This window comes from Schistocerca serialis, chromosome 2, assembly GCF_023864345.2.
Source record: "Schistocerca serialis cubense isolate TAMUIC-IGC-003099 chromosome 2, iqSchSeri2.2, whole genome shotgun sequence".
NCBI lineage: Eukaryota > Metazoa > Arthropoda > Insecta > Orthoptera > Acrididae > Schistocerca > Schistocerca serialis.
This window is the reverse complement of record NC_064639.1, coordinates 481,391,412-481,417,989: the sequence shown is the minus strand read 5'-3', so window position 1 is coordinate 481,417,989 and position 26,578 is coordinate 481,391,412. Positions and strand designations below refer to the sequence as shown.

Below are 26,578 nucleotides of genomic sequence, written 5' to 3'. Positions count from 1 at the left end.
CTTGTCGCAGCCATCGTGGATTTTCCGTTGTCCAATAGTGCATATTACGCCGCTGATGGTGAATGATGCTGCGTCGCTAAATAGAAAACGTGCAAAAAATCTGTCATCGTCCGATAATTTCTCTTGAGCCCAGTGGCAGAACTTACACGACGTTCAAAGTCGTCGCAATGCAATTCCTGGTGCATGGAAATATGGTACGGGTGCAATCGGTGTTGATGTAGCATTCTCAACACCGACGTTTTTGAGATTCTCGATTCTAGGACACTTTGTCTGCTGCTGATGTGCGGATTAGCCGTGACAGCAGCTAGAACACCTACTTGGGCATCATCATTTGTTGCAGGTCGTGGTTGACATTTCACATGTGGCTGAACACTTCCTGTTTCCTTAAATAACGTAATTATCCGGCGAATGGTCCGGACACTTGGATGATGTCGTGCAGGATACCGAGCAGCATACATAGCACACGCCCGTTGGGCATTTTGATCACAATAGCCATACAGCAACACGATATCGACCTTTTCCGCAATTGGAAAGCTGTCCATTTTAACACGGGTAATGCATCACGAAGCAAATACTGTCCGCACTGGCGGAATGTTACGTGATTATTAAAGCGCCATCTATCACAAAGCGAAAAAAGTGGTCCAACTGTAACATTCATATTTCTTTACTTACTACACGAATATGTATTAAAAATAGGGGATCCAATTTTTAAAAAAATAAAAAAAGCGGAGTAATATCCGTTTGACCTATGGCAGCGCCTTCTAGCGGGATAACCATAGCGCCATCTGGTTTTCCCCTTCAAGCTAGATGAGTTCCGTTCTTTGTAGTTTTTTCGTTTGATGCATATTTCGTGAGATATTTGGCCCATCAATGGACCACCGTATATATATATATATATATATATATATATATATATATATATATATATATATATATATATATATATATAATTTTTGTTGTTTCTTTTTGTTGCTCACATGACTTCCATGCACTGGTTATAGCATTTTTAGGTGTTATTACTTCTTCTGAGGAAGACAGGTTTATATCTGTCGGAACCTTGGTAAAGGTCTGAATAAACTTTTGTCGTGCAACTGGTTTGGCTGTGTGTTTCATATAGTATCACAACTTTTATCGATTTTGTAGTTTTGGAGCATGATTTTGACACTGTAGACTGGAATACACTTACGGAGGGGTTAAAAAACAGAGCCCAAAATATAATATATAACTGGTACAGAAAGAAGATGGCAGTTGTAAGAGCCGACGGACCTGAAAGACATTGCAGATGACATTATAACTCTGGAAAATACAATAAGGACTGTGAAGAGTAATTTAATGGTATAGACAGTGTCTTTAAAGGAGGATATCAGGCGAACGTCAACAAGATCAAAGCAGGTGTAATTAAATGTAGTCGATTTAAATCAGGCGATGCTCAGGGAATTAGCAAACGAGTGACTATAAGTGGTAGTTGAATTTTCCTATTTGGATATTTAAATAACTGATGATGGACGAAGTAGAGAGGATATAAAATGTAGACTTGTAACGGCAATAAAAGCGTTTCTGAAGAAAAGAAATTTTTGACGTCGAATATAGGACTAAGTGTTTGGAACTCTTTCCTGAAGTTGTTTGGCGAAGTGTAGCATTGTCTGAAGGGAAACGTGGACGATAAACCGTTCAGACAAGAAGGTGTAGCTGATTTGAAATGTGGTGCTACAGGAGAATACTGAAGATCAGATGGGCAGATCATGTAATGAATGAAGAGGTACTTAACAGAATTTGGGAGGAAAGAAATTTTTGGCATAAATTCACAAAAAGAAGGGATCGGTTGGTGTGACACATCATGAAACATCAAGAGAGACCAAGGGATGAACTCAGTAAACATATTCAAATGGATGTAGGTTGCAATAGTTATTTGGAGATGAAGAGGCTTGCAGGGGATACAGTTGCGTGGGAAGCTGCATAACAACAAGAGCGGTGTGGTGCTAACAGACTATGCCCTTAAGTGACAAATCGTAACAATGGCGTGCTACCAAACTCTCTAACAGTTGCCCATCAAGATGAAGCGTCGAGGAAAGCCGTTAAAAGTGGTGTTTTTGTTCCATGACCGTGTCCAGCTAATTGTCCAATAGATACAGTGGCAGTAAAATTTTGCCTCACACCGCAAATGTACTGGAGAGCTACGAGGTTGCCTTATGGTCTCATTCTCAATGAAGGAAAAACCAAACCCACGCCTCGTAATGCTACAGCGCGGTCAATGCTTCAGGTGCCAATAGTTTGAGACTTAATGTCTTCTGGAATAGAGGGTCAATCTCCATCAAGTGCCAACGGTCTTTTTGGAGGGTGGATGAGCGGACTGAGGTAGGGAACCTACTTACTCTTGTGATGGGAAACTATCCCTGCCGGTGATGAGCCACCAAGTCAAACGACTTGGAGACGTGGAACGCAATGGGAATTACCTCATTAAAGACCCACCTGGCTATCCATGTGCAACAACAAGGGCAGAATCTAATACTGTATGTATCCCTACTAATGGGTTTCGGATCCCAGTCAGGGAAAGTAGCGAGACTTCCAGGTCGTCATTCCACGAAATCGTCGCAGAGAAGGAGTAGGAAAACCAGAAAAAGAAGGAAAAGGCCAATTAAACATTGACACTAGAAATGTGCGAAAATTGTTAAAGCTGCGAAGTCTGGAGGAAGTCAAAAAGAGTATGACAAAGCGTCGACTGGATACTCTAGGGCTATGTGAGACAAGATGGGCTCCAAATGGCAGTTTCAGATCAGAAGATATCAGGATGATACCGATTGGAAACCAAGAGTCAGGTATAACTAAACTATTAATAAAGAAATTGATATGTGTTGTAATGAACACCTGCACCATGTGAGTGGTAATTCAAGTATATTTACTAACAACAGTGATAGTAATGATGAAGAAATAAGAAGCACTTACGACAACATTGAAGAATTAATGGATGTTATAAACATCAAAGACAATGTTATTCCTATGGAAGATTATAGCGCCTTGGTAGGCGTACAAGAGGGTACTGTTTGAAGTAGTAAGTGACAGATAGAATGAGTATACTGATGACATGAACAGTGGAGCTGAGACTGAAAGTTTAGATGAATATATTAAAGATAAAAAACTAACTGATTTATATAATAAGGGGCCACCTTACACTAAATAGGTTAAGATCAAATAAAGCAATGGGTATCCCTGCAGAGCTCCTCCAAAACAATAATGAGAACGTCAAAAGTAAAGCATTTAGTATAGTATCTGAATGTTATTAAGAGGGTATTTTACCACTGGCTTCACAGAAAGTCGAACTGTTGCGTTACACAGGTGAGAAAATGTAAAGGACTGTGCAAATTATAAAATACTAGCACGTCTGTCGCAACAGGGAATGGAATGGAAGAAGCAAAACTGACGTTATGTAAAATTTTGTAAAAAAGATAAGAAGTAAACAGAAAAACACTACACCATTTAGTGACCTAGAAATGCGCTTCATATGGTTGATTGGAAGTCATTGTTTAAAGTGATTCGCAAAGTAGAATTTGGCTGGAAGGACAAGCCATTAAGTTTGAGTCTATACGAAAGTCGAAGTACTGAACTGGATATTAATGGTAGAGGCAAAAATCGAAAGGGTGGTGACAGAGCTGTGCCCTCTGTCACCTTACCTATTTAATTTGTTAATCAAGGAAGAAATAACAACAATGAAAGAAAAAACAACTTGAATCAAAGTTAATTATATTCACATCCACTGTATCAGATCTGATGATGACGTTACAGTAGAGACAGAGTCAGAGAAATAACTAAATGAAATGTTGAAAGTCTTAAATCACACGATAACTCAATTCTGGAGGAAAATAATAAATGTCTGGAGGAAATCAAGGGAAGAACAATACTGGCCAAGAGTGACTAACAAAATAAGAACCTCAGATTGAACAAGCACATCAGCTTTCACACTAAGAAAAGATTTTAAAGACCTTCAGCAAATCAGCAGAAAGCTCACCTCGACACTGCAGAATGTGATGCCGGAGGAGAGTTACAAGAAATAGCTGGACTAACCGAAAACCGAATGAGATCATTCTACAACAAATATGAGAGGAGAAAGACCGACTGAAAGTCATAATTCAACGCAAAGCACGTTGGACACTTAATTAGACATGATATTCTGCTGTCCGCAGCTCGTGGTTGTGCGATAGCGTTCCCGCGCCCGGGTTCCCGGGTTCGATTCCCGGCGGGGTCAGGGATTTTCTCTGCCTTGTGATGACTGGGTGTTGTGTGATGTCCTTAGGTTAGTTATGTTTAAGTAGTTCTAAGTTCTAGGGGACTTATGACCATAGATGTTAAGTCCCATAGTGCTCAGAACCATTTGAACCATTTTTTTTTTTTTTTGAGATTCTGCTACAAACCTTTTTTGAATGCAAGGTTGTATGGAATAAAACGAGAGATCGACCGAGTACACCCTATTTAAAAAATGTGATCGGTGAAATCGGATGTAGTTCACACGTGGAGATGAAGAGCATTTCAGAAGAGATAAAAGTGTTGATAAGGAGTGTCCTGACTCACGGCTGTGTGATATTAATTTTTTATTTCTTTCACTTTTACTTGAGATCTGTTTCAGCTAAAACTGGAAGAAACTTTCTCACGCGGATTAAAGATGACATTCGAAATAGTGATAAAAACCAATCACAATAATTTTCCACCTAAAACAGCCTCCACATCCGGTAGATAAAACTGTGTGTGTGTCTGTGTGTGTGTGTGTGTGTGTGTGAATTCCTAAGCGACCGAACTGTTGAGGTCATCGGTCCCTAGACATACACACGACGTAAACTAACTTACACTAAGAACAACACACAACTCATGCCCGAGGAAGGACTCGAACCTCCGACGGGGGGGAGCCGCGCGAACCGTGACACGGCGTCCTAGACCACTGAACATGCATTGGAGATACTTCATGAAACTCCGAAGAATCCTACCATGAACATTCCGAGGAACTTGAAATTTATATAGATATAAGAAACCAACCATAAGATGTATCGAACGAACAGACCGATCTTAAACATCAATACCATTTTTTTTTAAATTATCTAAATACTCTAAAAAGAAAACGGATAAATACAAAGCGCAGTGCGCACTCAAAGATGATGCACCCAAAATAAAACTTAACATAATTGCTTACACACATACTCTCAAAGATATATCCGAGCATGAGTACAGTACGTACGAGAATGTCACAATTTACGAAAAATAACCGAAAATAGAAGTTAGAAAAAGGACACACACCAAATAAAAATCCCTACCCAATGAACGCCTAAAATTAATAGCACCTCTGATCAATATACACGCAGACAAGCACCAACATAGAACAACCATAGATATACACGCAACCAAATAATGTATTTACACTGAAAAGCCAAAGAAACTGATACACCTGCCTAATATCGTGTAGAGCCCTTGCGAGCACGCAGAAATACCGCAACCGAGGTGCCACGGACTCGACTAATGTATGAAGTAGTGGCGGAGGAACTGACACCATGAATCCTGCAAGGCTGTTCATAAACCCGTAAGAGTACGAGGAGTTGGAGATCTCTTCCGAACAGCACGTTGCAAGACATCCCAGATGAGCTCAATAATGTTCAGGTCTCGGGAGTTTGGTGGCCAGCGAAAGTGTTTAAACTCATAAGAGTGTTTCTGGAGCTACTCTGTAGCTATTCCAAACGTGTGAGATGTCGCATTGTCCTGCTGCAATTGCCTGCTGCAATTGTCCAAGTCCATCGGAATGCACAATGGACATGAATGCATGCAAGTGATCAGACAGGATGCTTGCGTACGTGTCACATGTCAGTGGTCTCTAAACGTATCAGGGGTCACATATCACTCAAGCTGCACGGGTCCCACACCATCACAGAGCGTCCACCAGGTTGAACAGTCCACTACTGACATGCAGGGTGGATGGATTCATGAGATTGTCTCCATACCCGTACACGTCCATCCGCTCGATACCATTTTAAACGAGTCTCGTCCGGCTGGGAAACATGTTTGCAGTCACCAATAGTCCAATGTAAGTGCAGATGGGCCCAGGTGAGGCGTAAAGCTTTGTGTCATGCAGTCATCATGGGTACACGAGTTGCCCTCGGCTCCGAAAGCCCATATCGATTATGTTTCGTTGAATGGTTCGCATGCTGACATTTTTGATGGCCCAGCATTGAAATTTGCAGCTATTTTACGGAAGGGTTGCACATCTGTAACGCTGAACGATTCTCTTCAGTCGTCTTTGGTCCCGTTCTTCCAGGATCCTTTTTAGGTCGCAACGATGTCGGAGATTTGATGTTTTACCGCTTTCCTGATATTCATGGCACACTCTTGAAATGGTCGTACTTCATCGTTACCTCAGAGATTCTGTGTCCATCGCTCGTGCGCCGACTTTAACACAACGTTCAAACTCACTTAAATCTTGATAACCTGCCATTGAAGCAGCAGTAACCGATCAAACAACTGCGACAGCCCCTTTTTGTCTTCTACATGCGTTGCCGTCCGCATTGCCGTATTATGCATGTTATCATTGTATTTGAGTACCGTCTGCCTATACCAGTTTCTTTGGTGTTTCAGTTTATCATCTGTATAAAAATGCTTATACTTTCCAAACATACGACACTGTAGCTCCAAATATGTCAAATTACTGTCATAACAAATTAATTACTACCTTAATTCAACAAATATAGAACGACTGTCAAAATACAGTTGCCAACGATGTAATAGGTATGTCAATCAATCTTGACAATTTATACGTAAGTAGCAATCTATGCTCAACATTATACCATAACATAATTATGTATAATGAAAATAATGTCACCCACATTGCACCGCAGTTCATTCGGTAATGGCAAGTTAGCCGAAACAGACCTGTAGTGAATGTGAATGAAATACGAGAGCTATTCGGAAAGTAAGGTCCGGTTGTGCGCGAAATGGAAACCACAGTGAAAATTCCATGAAGCTTTGCACAGACGTGTTGAACAGTGTCTCTAGTACCGCGTCACGTCTCTCTTTTCAGTTCTGAGAGCACAGTGAGCATGTAAATGTGCCTAGAAAATAGTATCTCCTTCCAAGTATGAGGGCCTGGTGAGAGATTTCATCTGATGGCATGCAACCCACATAACACCACTATCATGCGCTTCCTTCTTCATGACCGTTCTAGCAGCACTCTGAAGGAGCAGTGAAGATGCTTCTGAAGCGTTTTCAGTGGAAAGTGTTTGATCATCTATAATAAATGCCGTAATTGGCTTCCCCTGAATTTCATCTCTGGCTATGGAGACAACATTTTCGCACAAATAACGAGCTGTAGATTAACTTCTTATGCCTGGGATTCACAGTCATGTAGAACTTTACAAGAGACATCATATTTATGCATAGACTGTAATACTTAAAGCCGCAAAAATCTGCACTTGATAATAGTGAGCCGTGCGCAGCTAGCGTTCATCACGTTTATTGCTTGGCATATTGTCATTGCGGCTATGGCATCCCGTTTATTATTCAATTTACTGGCGTCTCTATGTTGCTGGCTTGCCAGCGTATGAGTGGCAGCAGTAGCGCTTATCGGTACGAGTACTGTGGTACTATCCTTGGAGCGACCGCTGGTATTTCCGGGTCGCATTGTATGGAGTGGAGAGTTGGGATCTGACATCAGGTCGGTTGGGAGCGAACCAGAGAGAAGGTCCATGCAGTGCGGGGGCAAGCCGGGGCCACTGGCGGTGTGCTGCCACTGCCGTATCGAGGAGGGATGGCTTCCGAAAGCGCCGACTTCGTTGCACACCGTACCCTGGACGTTTAAGTTGAGTGAAGAGTTAACTGCTAATGAAAACTCGACTATTCTGAGATCTCGCCTCTGGTTGGCGGGTTTTTGCTCCCAGGGCCGCTGAGCCTGGCGGCAACGAGTGAAGTGTTTCGAGGTGGTGAAATATTGCAGCTGTCTTTCTCTATTTGTTATTCATCATTGAATTTAGTATTATTCTTAATAGTGTAGTATAGCCAGCGATATTGTCTGCCTTGTGGCCGCTAACGCCCCAGTTACCTGCCCTGGAGGTTAGCGTTGTTTTCCGGCAGTGTACCTTTCCTCGTCGTGTTGATGCTGTAAGACACAGCGCGTAGTTCGACAGCCTCTTGTACTGTACTGTGCATATCTTTTTGGGAGATCTACCTTGGTTCTAGTGTTGGGGTGTTTTCTGAAGACGTAGTGCTGCCTGTCTCTTCGCCCTTGCCTAAAAATATTCCATTATTGTACCGGTGATCGGACGTTAGTCGGATTGGTTAGTCAGTCGGTCGGCGCTTAAGCTGCCCCTAATTTGAGTTGCCTTCCTGTTGCGTGAGTACAACTCTTGGCTGCCTGTCTCACCTTACCTTACGTTTGAGTTACCTTCCCAGGCCGACCCTTGGAACACTTGCTGCGAACCTTGTCCTGATTTCTTAGATTGTGATATTTGTTTCAAGGATATTTGTAATTTTCTAATTATTGTTGGTGTGGCCTTCAACCGAGCAATAATTTCACTTTGGTGATAATTCAGGCCTTCAGCCGTTTGTTATTCGAAATTATTTGTGGCCTTCAGCCCAGGAATAATTTCACTTCTTTTATTATAAGGTCTTCAGCCGTGTTACAGTTTGTTTTAAAATGAAGTATTTGTCTTAATATGTGGTATTTGAAACTGTTCTTCTGACTTCTAACTCAGGCCTTCAGCCGTTTCTTGTTTGAGGTTACTGTTGGTGGTCTTCAGCCCTAAAATTGTGGAATTTTTTTTTCTGTGATAGGCCTTCAGCCGTCATACAGTCAATTGTGTTTTTCTAAGAGATTGTTTTAAAATTTTAATTTCTTTAAATAAAGTTTACGAATTTGTTGTGCAACCGAGAGTAATTGATTACTGTCCCATCCACAATCATAGCCTTATCCTGCCCCATCCTGAGAATCCAGCTCTCAAATGGCCTAAGGCCGAAATTGTAATCGTGATATAAAGAAAGTGTTACAGTCACAGGCGTAAATATGATGTCTCTTAACGAGCTGTAGACCAGCGTAGAGAAATGGCGGACAATACCGTCGGCTGTTTCCTACGACGAGGGTATTTGAAAGACGGTACAACGCTACGACAAAATTCCTAAGTCCTAGTAGCAACTATGTAGAGAAGCAGCTGGAAGGCGTAGCTAACTTTCATATGAAACAATTTTTATTTTCGCAGTAGTTTTTCGGTTCGCGACTGACTGGACATTAGTTTAGAATAGTCATAGTAAAAGTTAATATCAAACAGGAGCGAGTCTGTTCACTACTTATAAATAAGTCACTTGCTGAATTATACTACGCTGAAGGCCCTATGGAACATAAAGAGGAAGCTGCGGTTGCAGAGGCAAGGAGTAGCCTTTTAAAAGAAGATGGAGATGTCCTGAAGAAGGAGTCAATGACTTCTTCCTCTTCGACTGAGTAAAGAAACAATTGCGTGGAAGGCAACTGCACAGTGATAACAAGGTGTTTTTCGGTATGGAATGTTTCGTAAACGTCAAACTGCAAGCTACTGCTTGTCTTCGTTGGAAAAAAAAACAGCCGATTTGAAAGATGAACATGTAGAATATGAACCACGTCTAGAGCTGGATATTTCCGAGGTGATATCTGACACTTCATGACCAGCCGTTGTAGTTAACTTGGCGCTAGAAGAAGCAGCATAGAAACAAAAATGTTGAGTGTAATAGGAGTGAATAAATGAAAAGATTGGTCTTTTGGCTGCTATGAACGTGTATAAAATTCCATTTCAACCGTTTCTCAGGGCAGGGGGCGTGTATACGCGTGTCTCTTGGGTGTTCCTACAGTGCTATTGACGATTGTATGCATCCTGAGCCGCCAAACTCGCACTGCTGCAGACTTACTTCTGCGTGTCCGTGAATAAAAAAGTTTCTGGGATTTGTAATAAAATGTAGGTGCCTCCTTTCATGATATCATTAGCAAAAAACCTCTGCTCGATATCTGGAATGATTTATGCAATATGTCGATTTTTATGACCATGTAATTTGTGATGTATAAGGACGGGAATGTGTGCGTTTTGCAGGACCGTATGTCTCGTATAAAAATAAATAACTCGAGAACGAAATGAGATATCTTTCTGCTCTTAATTTCAAATAAAGTATCATTACCGTGTCTACACTTCATTCATTGTAACGTACGAGATAAAATCACCTGTAAGCAAAGTTTACGCAATTTTGAGAGAAATTTGAAATATATAATCACATTCTCAGTAAACCTGACTGCGTACATAATGATCAACTAGAATCAAAAAATCAAATGTATCTCCAAAATCTCATATAACTCTTATAATTTAAAATGATAGAAATATTAATTAATTGATAGAGAGGAAGTTTTTCGTTAGCATCTCTCAGAGCCACAAAATTAAACGACTAATTGTAAAAATTATCTGTAATATGAAGAAATATCTTTGAACTGTCTTACATGTGTACACATATCACGTTTTTTGGCACATCAAAGCAGCAGCCAATGTAGACAAAGTATCCCCTATCTTTTATTTAGTTCAGTTCACTGATCAGCATGGGTTGTAAAAATAAAATCAAACCTGTGTCTTTCAGTATGTAAAGGAGGGTATTTCAAGAATCGAGTACAATGTATAAAGCATGCACAAATGTAAAACTATGTAATCACGAAGAATTTTGTTATATTTTAGGACACAACTGCAGAACGTACAGAGAAGTCAATGCCACAATCTGACAATGGGGTCAGGTCCAAATCCAGTTATTGATTGGCGATTCCATGGCATGTTCTGTGCACCACGACCAAATAGTGGATAGAATTGGAAGGAAAATCAGCATTGGCCGTATTTTGTTGTTTTATTGACAGCAAAATCTATTTTCGGTCACTTAGTCACCATCCTCAGTGCTGTAATATACAATTAAAATTGGTGGGCACTGGTATCAATCTATAACCACAAGCTTAGAGCGATCACATAAACTCCACACTAAGCTTGTGGTTACAGCTTGATACCAAAGCCTACCAATTTTAATTGTATATTACAGCACTGAGGATGGCCACTAAGAGACCAAAAATCGATTTTGCTAACAATAAAACAACAAAATACGGCCAATGCCGATTTTCCTTCCAAATCCAGTTATGGTACAATATTTCCTACAGCACAGTTTACGACATCAGCTGCGGTGTTCTCCAACCAAAATGAATAAAGTAATGTGTCTGTGCAATCCTGTTTTTACTTTTGCAAACCCTTTAAAATTTCGAGCAGTGTTTTACTTAATTTGATGCAGCTCTGTAAGTATGATGCATAATGAAAAGAAATTCAGTTCTTTATCGGACGAAGATACCAGACTGTAAGGTGTGCAAAAATCAAATTTTTTCACCCAATAGTTTCCTTAAAATCAGGCCTAATAGTTTCCTTAAAAGCAGGTGATAAGTATCAGCGCAGGCACCAGCATTTGGCGAGCAGTACAGGCACAAAAAAAGCCTGTCTATCGCGGGATGTAGAGAGGACGTCTGTAGAGCAGTGAAATGGTTAATGACTGAAAAGAACAGGGAAACTTGATGTGAACAGTATGCACAACCGAAAGTGAGTGGCGCTTTTACTCAGTGCGGCGTTACCCGTGAGACAGTTTAAATGCTTTCTGACCTTTACTGCATTGACATTGTTGACATCGCACTGTGCGCTGGTGTCGACAGCGCTGACGCTAGGCAGCTTCTTGCAGGCGAGTGCTGAGATCGTGTAGGCGGTGCCGTCTACGCTGAAGACGGTGCCGGAGACGCAGGTGGCATTCAGAGTCTGCGCGTCGATCAGCTTGAACCCGGAGTCAGGACAGGCGAACAGCAGCTGCGTGCCCTCGCTGACCACGATGTCGCCGCGTGCGTCCGGCGCCAGGAAGCTGCTCAGGTCCTTGTCTGCGTTCGGGTTGAGCAGCAGCGGCTGAGGCGACGGAAAATTCGGAGAGTTTACGTTCACCGAGCACTCTGCGGAAAGACGTGCATAGGTGGTCAGTGGCAGCCACCAGTCGCTAAACTGGCACGACCAATTTCTGCTAGTCTACAGGGTGTTACAAAAAGGTACGGCCAAACTTTCAGGAAACATTCCTCACACACAAATAAAGAAAAGATGTTATGTGGACATGTGTCCGGAAACGCTTAATTTCCATGTTAGAGCTTATTTTAGTCTCGTCAGTATGTACTGTACTTCTTCGATTCACCGCCAGTTGGCCCAATTGAAGGAAGATAATGTTGACTTCGGTGCTTGTGTTGAGACGCGACTCATTGCTCTACAGTACTTGCATCAAGCACATCAGTACATAGCATCAACAGGTTAGTGTTCATCAAGAAAGTGGTTTTGCAGTCAGTGCAATGTTTACAAATGCGGAGTTGGCAGATGCCCATTTGATGTATGGATTAGCACGGGGCAATAGCCGTGGCGCGGTACGTTTGTATCGAGACAGATTTCCAGAACGAAGGTGTCCCGACAGGAAGACGTTCGAAGCAATTGATCGGCGTCTTGGGAGCACGGAATATTCCAGCCTATGACTCGCGACTGGGGAAGACCTAGAACGACGAGGACACCTGCAATGGACGAGGAAATTCTTCGTGCAGTTGACGATAACCCTAATGTGAGCGTCAGAGAAGTTGCTGCTGTACAAGGTAACGTTGACCACGTCACTGTTTGGAGAGTGCTACGGGAGAACCAGTTGTTTCCGTACCATGTACAGCGTGTGCAGGCACTATCAGCAGCTGATTGGCCTCCACGGGTACACTTCTGCGAATGGTTCATCCAACAATGTGTCAATCCTCATTTCAGTGCAAAGGTTCTCTTTACGGATGAGGCTTCATTCCAACGTGATCAAATTGTAAATTTTCACAATCAACATGTGTGGACTGACGATAATCCGCACGCAATTGTGCAATCACGTCATCAACACAGATTTGCTGTGAACGCTTGGGCAGGCATTGTTGGTGATGTCTTGATTGGGCCCCATTTTCTTCCACCTACGCTCAATGGAGCACGTTATCATGATTTCATACGGGATACTCTACCTGTGCTGCTAGAACATATGCCTTTACAAGTACGACACAACATGTGGTTCATGCACGATGGAGCTCCAGCACATTTCAGTCGAAATGTTAGTACGCTTCTCAACAACAGATTCGGTGACCGATGGATTGGTAGAGGCGGACCAATTCCATGGCCTCCACGCTCTCCTGACCTCAACCCTCTTGACTTTCATTTATGGCGGCATTTGAAAGCTCTCGTCTACACAACCCCGATACCAAATGTAGAGACTCATCGTGCTCGTATTGTGGACGGCTGTGACACAATACGCCATTCTCCAGGGCTGCATCAGCGCATCAGGGATTCCATGCGACGGAGGGTGGATGCATGTATCCTCGCTAACGGAGGACATTTTGAACATTTCCTGTAACAAAGTGTTTGAAGTCACGCTGGTACATTCTGTTGCTGTGTGTTTCCATTCCATGATTAAAGTGATTTGAAGCAATAAAATGAGCTCTAACATGGAAAGTAAGCGTTTCCGGACACATGTCCACATAACATATTTTCTTTCTTTGTGTGTGAGGAATGTTTCCTGAAAGTTTGGCCGTACCTTCTTGTAACATCCTGTATAGAGTGCTGCAAGAGGGGTAGTAAATGCTCTAGGACATGGTTAATACAGATTATTTTCAGTGAAAGATTTGTATGACATACGTCCAATTTTTAACGTTAACAGAATACAACCCAAAGAAATATACACTATGTGGTCAAAAGTATCCGGATACCTGGCTGAAAATAACTTACAAGTTCTTGGCACCCTTCATCGGTAATACTGGAAATCAATATGGTGGTAGCCCACCCTTAACTTCGATGACAACTTCCACTTTCGCAGGCATACGTTCAGTCAGGTGCTGGAACGTTTCTTGGGGAATGACAGCCCATTCTTCACGGAGTACTGCACTGAGGAGAGGTATCGATGTCGGTCGGTGGCGTGTGGCACGAAGCCGACGTTTCATAACATCCTAAAGGTGTTCTATAGGACTCAGGTCAACGCATTACAGGGATGTTATTGTCGTGTAACCACACCGCCACAGGCCGTTCATTATGAACAAGTACTCGATCGTGTTGAAAGATGCAATCGCCAACCCCGAATTGCTCTTCAAAAGTGGGAAGCAAGAAGGTGCTTAAAACATAAATTTAGACCTGTCCTGTGATAGTTCCACGAAAAACAACAAGGGGTGCAAGCCTCTCAATAAAAAAACGCGACCACACCATAACGCCACCGCCTCCGAATTTTACTGTTGGCGCTGCACACGCTGGCTAATGGCGTCCACCGGGCATAAGCCATACCGACATCCTGCCATCGGATCGCCACATTATTTACCGTCATTTGTCACTTCACACAACGTTTTTTCACTGTTGAATCGTCCAATGTTTACGCTCCTTACACCAAGAGAGGCATCGTTTGGTATTTACCGGCGTAATGTGTGGCTTATGATCAGCCGCTCGACCATGAAATCCAAGCTTTCTCATCTCCAGCCTAACTGTCATGGTACTTGCAGTGGATCCTGATGCAGACTGGAATTCCTGTGTGATGGTCTGGATAGATTCTGCCTATTACACATTACGATACTCTTCAACTGTCGGTGGTAGGGCGGCCGGTATGCTTTTATAGTGTACCTGTCCCTTCACGTTTCCATTTCACTATCACATCGGAAACAACGGACCTAGAGATGTTTAGGAGTGTGGAAGTCTCACGTATAGACGTACTACACAGGTGACAGCCAATCACCTTTCCACTTTCGAAGTCTGTGAGTTCCACAAAGCGCGCCATTTTCCTCTCTCACGATGTCTAATGACTACTGAAGTCGCCGATGTGGAGTAGCTGGCAGTAGGTGGCAGCACAATATCCTTACATATTTCTGGCGTAATATTAAAATTGTGTATAAAAATAGCATCATAGTGAAAGATATGTACTATTCCCTTGAAGGACAAAGACTTTCATTCACACATACGTTTCTCTGGCGTAATATTAAAATGATGCGCGAAATTGGCACCAGTCTAATTATTATCGTGATATTTACATAAAATTACGTAAACACACACACACAGACACGCATTAAAAGTATGTCAATTGCTAAAAATGAAGCCAAACGTTTTGTGAACTATGTTTTTCTTATCGATTTCAAAACATCGTTTATGAACTGGCTCTCCAGTTTTATCTGTGAATTTCATTGAAGCCTATATATTATTCGCTGCGGAATATTGGAGCAAGTATCTGAGGGCACTCATCAGAAAACGAGACACATGGAAGAAAGGTAAGTAAACAGTTCACTATCTTAAAAGTAATCACAATAGCTGTGTTAGTATGCGTGTCCCCCTGTGAGACAAGACGATTAATGCCTTCATGGAAAAATGTTTGAGGCGACCCACGAAAAACCATGACTGTACCCAGGTGTGCACTTCTTTGGTCGAAGGAAATCGCCGGCCACGAACGCCTTTCTTCAGGGCTCCAAAACAATAGTATGGACCTCGTATGGGGAGAGACCGGAACTGCAAGGGGGATGTGTGAGGGCTTCCCAGTGAGACTTCTGCAGCGTACTCGAAACGACCTTGTCAACACGTGGGTGGGCGTTCTCCTATGCATTGACACGTATACACGAAAGTTATGAAAACTGTAACACCCAGAAAGAAGGTTTCTTTATGATTTCAAACACATGGGCTGAACAGTGCAGCAGCAGTAACTAATTCCGTTGGTGTACACGAAGAGTTTTGGCTTGAATTTACCGGCAGCGGACGTCATAGGCTTTGACTTCATACGTAATACTCTTTTTGTTTTAGGCTGCTTCACCTCTTCCGTGCTGTACATGGGGGCGCTGCTAACGGAAGCCGCGTCGTGCTAGTGGCATCTGGAGGCGAGGAGGATGGCCCAGTGTGACTATAACGTAGTGCAGCAGCCGAGTAGCATCTCTTATAGGGAAGAAAAGGTAATAAACGCGTTTAAGAGTATTTTGCGAGAAATGAAAATTAAAACATCTGCAGCCATCACTTCTCCATTTGATTTACTTATGCAACGAGTTTCGGTGTTCCACAACACCATCTTCAGGCCCCTCGACCAACGTATCTCGGGAGAAATCCAGTCTCGTGTGCAGTCATGACAGGGGCCAATATTGTGTTATTGGAGTCCGAAGATCTCTCGTTTACACGACATATCTCTTCATTCATCAACCGACGACTTCAGTAAACTAGAGATCTACCGACACTAGTTATCCACTGAGGTGACAAAAGACATGGAACAGCGACGTGTACATATACAAACGGCGGCATTACACATACATTAGGTATAAAAGAACAGTTCATTCGCGGAGTTCTCATTTGTGCTCAGTTGATTCCTGTGAAAAGGTTTGCCCGCATCTCGTGGTCGTGCGGTAGCGTTCTCGCTTCCCACGCCCGGGTTCCCGGGTTCGATTCCCGGCGGGGTCAGGGATTTTCTCTGCCTCGTGATGGCTGGGTGTTGTGTGCTGTCCTTAGGTTAGTTAGGTTTAAGTAGTTCTAAGTTCTAGGGGACTGATGACCATAGATGTTAAGTCCCATAGTGCTCAGAGCCATTTGAACCATTTGAAAAGGTTTCCGACGTGATTATGGCCGCACGACGGGAATTAACAGACTTCGAACGCGGAATGTTAGAAACCCATGGGTCTTTCCATTTCGGAAATCGTTAGGAACTCAATATTCCGAGAACCACGGTGTCAACAGTGTGCCCAGAGTACCAGATTTCAAGCATTACCTCTGACCACGGACAACGCAGCGGTCGACGGCCTTCACTTAACGACCGAGTGTAGTGGCGTGTGGTCAGCGGTTGGAAATACGAGTGTGCTGTCCGAAGGCTTGAAGTACATCACGTCGGCTGTGTTCGTCTACGGCAGTCTGTCCCTTCCTGGAAAGCACCAACTGGAGCAGCGTCTTGAGCTATGTATGTGTGTCCCTGCGTGCACAGCAAGTTGTTGTTAAATCCGCCCACTTAACGGCCGATATTGTTAGACGATAGATCAGACAGTAGTAGTGTGTGGCGCATATGGGCTGTAACTCTGTGTAAGCTTAACTGTGTACCATCACTACCCTTTTCGAACTAGAGACGGAAGTTAGCAGCGATCAGGCATCGCAATAATTCGATGGTGAAGGTTGCTGGATTAGGACTCGAAACCGGATCTCCATCCGGACGCGCTTCTCCTCCGACTAAAATCCTCAACCTGTCAACGCTGTTACCCATCCGCACTGACATTATCATGGTAACCACGCCTACAGAGGTACTGTATACGTGTGTGGTCTCTGTTGTCGAACATGTGGATGCACAACAGGGTCCGGACCTCTAACAGGAATACAGTTCTCGCAGCGATCAAGTAGATGAATGGACACTGGATGCTATTAGCGAGTGACTGGTTGACAGTTTGGCTCGGACGGGAAGCATGTCTGGATGGCCGAGGCGTGAAGCAAGAGTTACTATTTCGAGCCTCCGGCCGGCACAACTCTCCAAATTTCGCCATCGAATTATTTCGATGCCTGATTGCGGCTGGCGACGGTCTTTCCTTCGAAATTTGATATTTACGGCCGCTTTATCAACAACAGTATGGTGTCTGCTCCGTCTGCGTTGTGTGATTTTGCATGGCCTGTGGGAACTATTAACAAGAGCAAATCTGTATGAGTAGGACTAGGTATTGGCCGTATTTCCATTAATTCTGTGGTGCACTTGTGAGCTAGTTGTATGGTGAACACAGTACAAAGAATCAAGAAACTACAGAAAGTTAGATTAGATATACGAATCTAGAACATCTGTATCTATATAGCACAGCTCGTCTCAAGGTGTGTGGCAGGGGGCACTTGCGGTATTGTAATTATCTTCCCAATTTCAGTTTCATTCCCGAACGGAAGGTGAGAAACTCCTTTTGACGAGATCTCTAGCTACGAACACTCGTATTAGCACCAGGCTTGCTTGACGCCTAATGCTGTTTGACTTTACTGAACGTAGACACAGCTACTTCATCCCAGTACCTTGTCACAATGGCTGAGAAGCTAACCTTCCCTCTGGAGAAGCGTATCCAAAGCCTGTAGCTGTGGAACATCCCTTCAACTTATAGCGAAGTGATGGGATTTCTGTTGTTTTCTCAGCGGGTTGTTTCCGGATTCCAATTTTATGTCCTATTTCTGCGCTCTGCAAAGTCATTATATTTAGAGTATCTTGCCTCACGTTGGTGGTATGATTCGACAGATAGTTTAAGTAATTTTTGTTGCTGAGAACATGTCAGTTTGCGCTAACAATTCGATATCTGATGAAGAACGTAGGCAAACGATCACTAATTCCAGGCCCTTGCAGATTCGTCTCCCTCGACAGCAAAAACTATTAGCATCTTGGCTGTACCCTTACATAACACAAAATCTTTCTCCGTGTCATTCTCCATCTCAGCCATACGACTATGGAACGCGCTGCCCTGTGATCTGCGTCTTATCCAGAACCACTCAGCATTCAAGAGGGAACTCAAAACTTACATATTAGGGACGGTATAGCCACCATTGTTGTGCCCCTCTCATCTCTTTCTTTCTCCTCTCCATCATAGCTTCGAATTTTACCATTCTATTTCTCTTCCTCTAACCTAGCTACCTCTTCTATATCTCTTTCACCCAATTCTATCGTCTTATGTCTCTGCTCGATGAGAATAACTCACAAGCTGCAACAACATAACGAGAAAATTTCCAACTAGCAATAGGACTGATATTCATAAAAAGAGAAATATGTTTACTTTCATATACATAGTCATTACTATTATTGTTATTACTCTTTATTGTTATAATTATTTTTTGATTGTTATAATTATCATTGTACTACTGTTATAATCTCTATTTTTTCTTCTTTAACATTAATACTGTATAGCACGTTATATGTTCTTAATGCTCTGTACAAACTGAAGTTCGTTCAATTTCAGTACGCCTGGTAAAATAAATGCATAAATAAATAATAAATAAATAAATAAATAAAATAAGACGTTAAGGAATAGTGAGTGATTTTATGGTGGAGTGAAAATGTTCCAAAAAGTATTTCCCTGTAACTGTTAATATATTAGCCAAAAACTGAAAATGATTTAACACTGGAATATTTCACAATTATTAATTTTTTCCACCTTTACATAGAACTGTAGAAAAAATACTGTAGTGTGTCACGGAAAATAAAGTAAAAATAGAATTTAATGTCATACCCAAGCGTAAGCTGATGCAGTCTCTCGTGGAAATTTCTATCAGAAGGGGAATAACATTGATCCAGGCAAGATAAAATTCGTATCTGTTTGCACAAGCGGCTTTCGCTATCGCTTCATGGGAACACTCCAGCAGCAAAATAAAAGAATAATAGACTTAGTCAGAGTAAGAGGCCGTTGTCGAATAATGGCGGGGGAATGTTCTGAAAGAATATGCCGTATAATACAAAGAAGCTTCCATGTATAGGCGTGTTCAAATCTTTGGTACATGACGATCGTTTACAACTTCTTTATAAAACACATTCAGTCACTTTTAATTTGCATCAACGTTTTGTTATTCACATAATGGACATGTTACAGAAAAATATTCTTTTTTAACGGTCATAAAAACACAGATGAGAATCCATAAAGAAATGTCATCGATTAATGAAAATCTAATTCTATATGTGTAAACTTGTGTGAAAAGAAAAACATTATTTGTGTTGCATAGACACGAGGCATCTTTGAAATCGAGTATTTCATCTTACGCATTGAAATATAAACAGCATTACTGAAAGATAATCACTAACATCTAAGGTTCGGACATTCATTTAAAGTTGATCACTTACTTTTGATGTTTCTCCTGACACATCTGTGTAAAGTACCTCTGTTAAGAAACAGCAGTGCAAGACCAGTATTCAAATATCTTTCAACCACATTCCCATCCCTACTCCTGTAGACAACTGCACGTAGAACATAACAGCCAAAGCCCAATTCATCAAGGTGGGGTTTCTAAACTGTAAGACATTATCCTACATATCTTCGAGGTGAAGCAACTGATCAATTAACACGGTTGTCATTCTGTCGCTATACAATAGTTTCGACAGCTGAAGACTGAACATAAATAATATTCTAAGTATCAATTTTTTTTAAAAAATAGCTACATCCAAAAAACAAACCTAAATTCCATCTCCAACAGCCTCTAAAACAGGCTAAATACCACGACCATTGATAGTGCTGGATGTAAGTCTCCTTAAATTTCATGAGACTTTTCTGCCAGCCCGCTGCTGAGGTTAAAACGAGCTAAGTGCCACCAAGTTTTTAAAGGTAATTGTTTTGTTTACAACAAAATAACACTGTTAATTCCAGCCTCTTTCTTTTGATTAAAATCTGTTCATTATGTTATTAGTTCGTTGATTTCAATTTTATTTTTGACTGTACATCGTGAGAATGATGGAATTAAATGGCGACGGGAGCAAAAAGAAAGCAGAACAATGGAGGACCGTTTCAACATGAAAAGGAAGCGTCGATTAAGGGAAAGTAAACCTCCTGTGAACCAAAGAAACTTGTTGATGGAAGGAAAAGATGACTCAGAAGAAGAGGTATGTACGAAGTATTTATTTGTAATATTTAACATTATTACTTAGTATTTGCCTATTTTATGGAATTTTTACTGAAGAATGACTTAGCAATTCGTTTATTAGCATGAATAACGACAGACTCTATGTGTTACTTTGTTAAGTTACAAATTTAAGCTTCGGTGGGTGTGTTTGCTTAAACAAAGAACAGTTCTTTTCCACTACTCCCATGTTCCAAACGCAGTGTGAGGCAAGACCTTTGATGGGTCTCATGGACATTACTTTTTTAAATAGAAGGTATCATGGTTGAGATGATGATACAAAGGACAACAGATGGAAAGCTACGTTTGTTATTAGTTGCCAGATGGGAAGGGTGACGTTGTACAAGTGTGTCTTCGTAATAACCAAACACAGAATCAAAACTCTCATGATAGCCGTTAGTGTACACAGAAAAGCGAGGAAATGAGACTTAAAAAATTAATGGATTAATACTAACACAACATCGCATCAATGCAATAACGACTTGTTAGCTAAGAATGAGAGAGATCCGCAACAATTGCTGCCATACTTAAAAGAAGATAACAGAGCATTCTACGAAGAACTAATCAATTAATATTGCTTTGTGTTCGTCAGAAATAAAAATAAGGCTTCAAAATTATAAATTGTATGTTTCGTACGTGTACAATCAAATTATTAAAAACAAAAACAGAAAATTTAGAGTTTTTTCATTTCACTTACTTCGTTTCTACCGATAAAACCATGGCATTTATCACGCGCTACATTTTTCCTTTTGCGTTTAAAATTTTACTTTTCAGTCATAAGGAGAAGGAAATTTCAAAAATATTGCAATAGTAATAAGAATCTCACTGTAAACAGTAAAAGATTTTTAATTAAAATATAACCGAGCGAGGTAGCGCGGTGATTAGCACACTGGACTCACATTCTGGAGGACCACGGTTCAACCCCGTGTCAGGCCATCCTGATTTAGCTTTTCAGTGATTTCCCTAAATCGCTACTGGCAAATACCGGATGTTTCCTGCAAAAGGGCAAAGCCGACTTCCTTCTCCATCCTTCCCTAATCCGATGGAACCTATGACCTAGCTGAGTTGTCCTCTCCCCCTGAATCAACCAACTAACCAACCAAGCAGTGAAAATAATTATGATGAAGTAAATAAAATCTGATATCTCAGAATCAAGTTCTTGGCAAAAGGCGTATTTTGATGTCCAGTCTTCAACTATATTGAGCGAAGTATTTATACATCATATCTAAGGCCCTTACATCATATTTAAGACTATCACCATGGTAGTATAATTAAAACTTTCTCTGTAACAGTATTTATTGCGGTATTATGAGAAATGTTTCGAAAAACATATAAATTACACGGGAGTATTAGCTAAACCGTAACATTAAATGCTGCGCATAACCACATTCATTAAAATCAGTAATTTAAGTACAACATCATTAACAACAAATCACAAAAATTGAAGACGATGAAAGATTGCTAAGGTCGCGTATGTTATCTATTCTTGAAGCAACTATCTGCTGGTCTCACATGTCTTATGCCTCATACCAACTTAGAGCATGTGGTAAGGTTTTGCGGATTGCGTCTCAGCAGTTCAGGGCAACCGATTTCCATGGTGCCTGCTCCTATCTAAAGTAAATACCGGTTTCTGCTGACAATTACATATACAAGTTTAGTTTTCATTTGCCTGTCATAGCTTTGACACTGACCAGCGAAGCCCTGTTGCTTCTTGACGTACATATCGCGTCGCTTATGAGGGTGAACGGAGCTGCAGGTACACTCCATTTCAGAACTTCACTCACATCCGATAATATAAACTCTCACAAGTCTCTTTTCTTTCACAAAGACGTAGATATATTGACCAGTTGACCTTTACAGATTCTGTTCTCGCTTGGGCACATACTTTAAAACATCAATATATTTTCATTATTTTCAGTGAAATATTTTTTTTTCCTTGTCAACAACAATATGTTTTACAAGTTATCGAAGGTTTTTTATATTTGTTATCGAGGGTCATCCAGCATAATGATGTATTTCTCCAGGATATTTGGAATATGTCGTTCGTGTAACCATTTAATGTAAATTGTTCTGCCTATACCATCAGCGTTATGTAACGAAATACTGAGAATTTTCTACCTCTTTCTCACCAGTAATTAAGGACACTGGACACGAATTTTCACGTATAACATTGTAACAGATAGGGCGATTCCTTTGGGGGGTGTTTCCATTCAGCTTATTTAACGAACAAATACAGATATATGAAGTACAAGAACAAGCTCCGCTACTCACTGCATTTTCTGCTCCCTGGAGAGTGGTTCATTGACAGTTAGTTCCAGTACTTTCAATGGTAAAAATGCTTCAGCCGAATAATGTGTTGTGCCACGACATAAGTCTTCAAATCCCTTTTTGTGTAGCTATCATTTTTAATTCTCATTGTATTTTATTTTATTTGTAATGTAGACCCACCACGTGTTTTGTTATTACTATGTGAGTTGACACCCTGTAAATTTGATGGACAGTACTTTGTTCTTTCTGCTAAATAAATACCGGGAGTTTTATGTTTACTGTTTTAGCTACGATGCACTCCCACTTGAGGATGGTTACACAGTTGAAACTGTACCGAAGTGGTGAATTCAAAATGGGAGCATAATTGAGTTTTACTCCACCAATGCAACAGGTTGTTGTCATTCGCAAAATTTATTTTGCTTGTTGGACCTATTACAACTAAGGAACTGTTTTCACAAGTGACCGGCATCTGCCAAGGCACTCGTTATTCACAACAATGATTATTCCAGGATGAATCATTCATTCAGCAGCAAAATGTACACTTGATCTTAGTTTCGATACAGATCAAAACTATGCAGCATCTGGAACAGCACCTGCACCATTGTTTTTGTAGGCATTTTCCTACCAAGTGGAGCAATCCGGCATGGTAGCTGAAATACGTAGGTTTGACTGAGTGAAGCTGAGAAGGTAGATCACAGGTAATAGGGAATTTGAGCATGAACCTTTGACCAAGCCGATGAGACCTATTCAGGTTTTTCATCTAATAATTTCCCCACAACGAACATGGTACTGAGACAATAATTTGTCCAATTCAGTAGTCATAAATAAATGACAATATATATCCAGTCTGAAATTTTTCTGCGTTTTTCGCAGCAATAAAGAACACACACGACTTTACAAAAACGTTGAAAATAAGATAGGCGTGGTCATCGGGGAATTATAGAGGGTCTTTATTAAAATGCAGTGAACACCAGTTGCAGCACACAGTGAAATCTACGGGGAGAAGCACCCAGTATCTATCTTAGCTAACTCCTAAATAAATTACAAATGTCATACAGTGCGACCGACCTGCAGAGCTGCCTTGATGGATCAGAATGATGGAACACGCCAGGAAGAGGAGTTGGGAAGCTGCTGTTCGATCCATGTTGTCCGGTGTGCAATCGCACGCGTCTCTCGGAGAATGGAGTCGAGTGTTTGCCAGAGCTCACTCAGTAGTCCCTGGCCCGATAAGATAACTGCCGCGGTCAGGCCAACCGCTATATCGTTGCCAGAGATCTCGACTGTCGGTGAACAAGGCGTTTATCTCTCATGGCAAGCGTCAAGCGTTTCAGCGAACCTCTCTCGACCTGCACTTGCACAACAGTTATCACGAGGCGAAATCGGTTTCTTGTTGCCTCTGTTGCAACAGAGGAAAATTCTTAAGTGAATATGAGAACCAGTAAAGCCACAAATGTCCTCGGACCGCACCTCTGTTGCTGCCTTGATTTCTACCGTTGTGTCCCCTTGCTTGTTTTTCCTTGATATCGCCTGCCTGTATACATAGATACAACCAGGTGCATCTCAGCTGTGCTTTGCATACACGTTGTCTGAAAATAGGATGGCCAAGGAACGTTTCTGCGTTTTCTCCAGCGATGCCTCATTTATAAGGAAATGTACCTGTCTTGCTGTGCTCACGAACTGTGCATCAATGACGTTCTCATGTACACTCTAAGATAAAAAAAAAAACACTCACCACGAAAGAACTATCCGAATGGGACGGAAATCAGTAGACGTGATATACGCTCTGGCCATTAAAATTGCTACACCACGAAGATGACGTGCTACAGACGCGAAATTTAACCGACAGGAAGACAATGCTGTGATATGCAAATGATTAGTTTTTCACAGCATTCACACAAGGTGGGCGCCGGTGGTGACACCTACAACGTACTGACATGGGGAGAGGTTCCAACCGACTTCTCGAACACAAACAGCAGTTGACCGGCGTTGCCTGGTGAAACGTTGTTGTGATGCCACGTGTAAGGAGGAGAAATGCGTACCATCACCTCTCCGATTTTGATAAAGGTCGGATTGTAGCCTATCGCGATTGCGGTTTATCGTATCGAGACATTGCTGCTCGCGTTGGTCGAGATCCAATGACTGTTAGCAGAATACCGAATCGGTGGGTTCAGGAGGGTAATACGGAACGCCGTGCTGGATCCCAACGGCCTCGTATCGCTAGCAGTCGAGATGACAAGCATCTTATCCGCATGGCTGTAACGGATCGTGCATCCACGTCTCGATCACTGAGTCAACAGATGGAGACGTTTGCAAGACAACAACCATCCGCACGAACAGTTGGATGATGTTTGCAGCAGCATGGACTATCAGCTCGGAGACCATGGCTGCGGTTACCCTTGACGCTGCATCACAGACAGGAGCGCCTGCGATGGTGTACTCAACGACGAACCTGGTCGCAAGAATGGTAAAACGTAATTTTTTCAGATGAATCCAGGTTCTGTTTACACCATCGTGATGGTCGCATCCGTGTTTGGCGACATCGCGGTGAACGCACATTGGAAACGTGTATTCGTCATCACCATACTGGCGTATCACCCGGCGTGATGGTATGGGCTGGCACTGGTTACACGTCTCGGTCACCTATTGTTCGCATTGACGGCACTTAGAACAGTGAAAGTTACATTTCAGATGTGCTACGACCCGTGGCTCTACCTTCCATTCGATCCCTGCGAAACCCTACATTTCAGTAGGATAATGCACGACAGCATGTTGCAGGTCCTGCACGGGCCATTCTGTATACAGAAAATGTCCGACTGCTGCACTGGCCAGCACATTCTCCAGATCTCTCACCAACTGAAACGTCTAGTCAATGGTGGCCGAGCAACTGACTCGTCACAATACGCCAGTCACTCCTCTTGATGAACTGTGGTATCTTGTTGAAGCTGCATGGGCAGCTGAACCTGTACACGCCATCCAAGCTTTGTTTGACTCAGTACCCAGGCGTAACAAGGCCGTTATTACGGCCAGAGGTGGTTGTACTGGGTACTGAGGTCTCAGGATCTATGCACCCTAATTGCGTGAAAATGTAATCAGTTGTCAGTTCTAGTATAATATATTTGTCCAACGAATACCCGTTTATCATCTGCATTTCTTCTTGGTGCAGCAATTTTAATGGCCAGTAGTGTTCATGTACAGCCCATAATCTCACTCAGTAGAATAGAATTGTTTTTAGTGATGAGTCCCGTTGCGAACTGAGCCTCAATGACCAGCGAAGATGCGTCTGGAGTCGCCCTGGACAGCGGTGAGACACCAACCTCACTTCTGCCAGCCATACGGCCCGACAACCAGGAGTGATTGTCTCGAATGCCATTTCATTTCATAGCAGAATCCCTTATATTATCACCCGCGGTACCCCTTCAGCACAGCTGTACGTCTACGACATCCTTCAGGGCAAGTCATCCTGCCTCACATTTCAGCAAGATAATGCCTGCCCGTATACGACGAGAGTTTCTACTTCTTGTCTTCGCGCGTGCCAAACCCTGCCCTGGCCAACAATGTCGCCGGATCCCTCCCTAGCTGAGAACTTTTGGAACATCATGGGCAGGGCCCTCCAACCATCTCGGAATTTCGACAATCTAACGCACCAGTTGGACACAATTTGGCACCATATCCGCCAG

The 26,578-nt window shown here is 42.1% G+C and overlaps 1 protein-coding gene across 1 annotated transcript in view; it reads right to left on the bottom strand.

The window, feature by feature from the left end:
* Positions 1-24,045, bottom strand: part of LOC126456108 (uncharacterized) — a 60,633-nt gene extending 36,588 nt beyond the window's left edge. The window contains exons 1-2 of the mRNA XM_050091861.1: positions 23,970-24,045; positions 11,655-11,989 (exon numbers count right to left, since the gene is read on the bottom strand). Coding sequence (XP_049947818.1) covers positions 11,655-11,989; positions 23,970-24,045 — 411 coding nt within the window. The remainder of the gene's footprint in view (positions 1-11,654; positions 11,990-23,969) is intronic.
* Between the last annotated feature and the right edge of the window lie 2,533 nt (positions 24,046-26,578).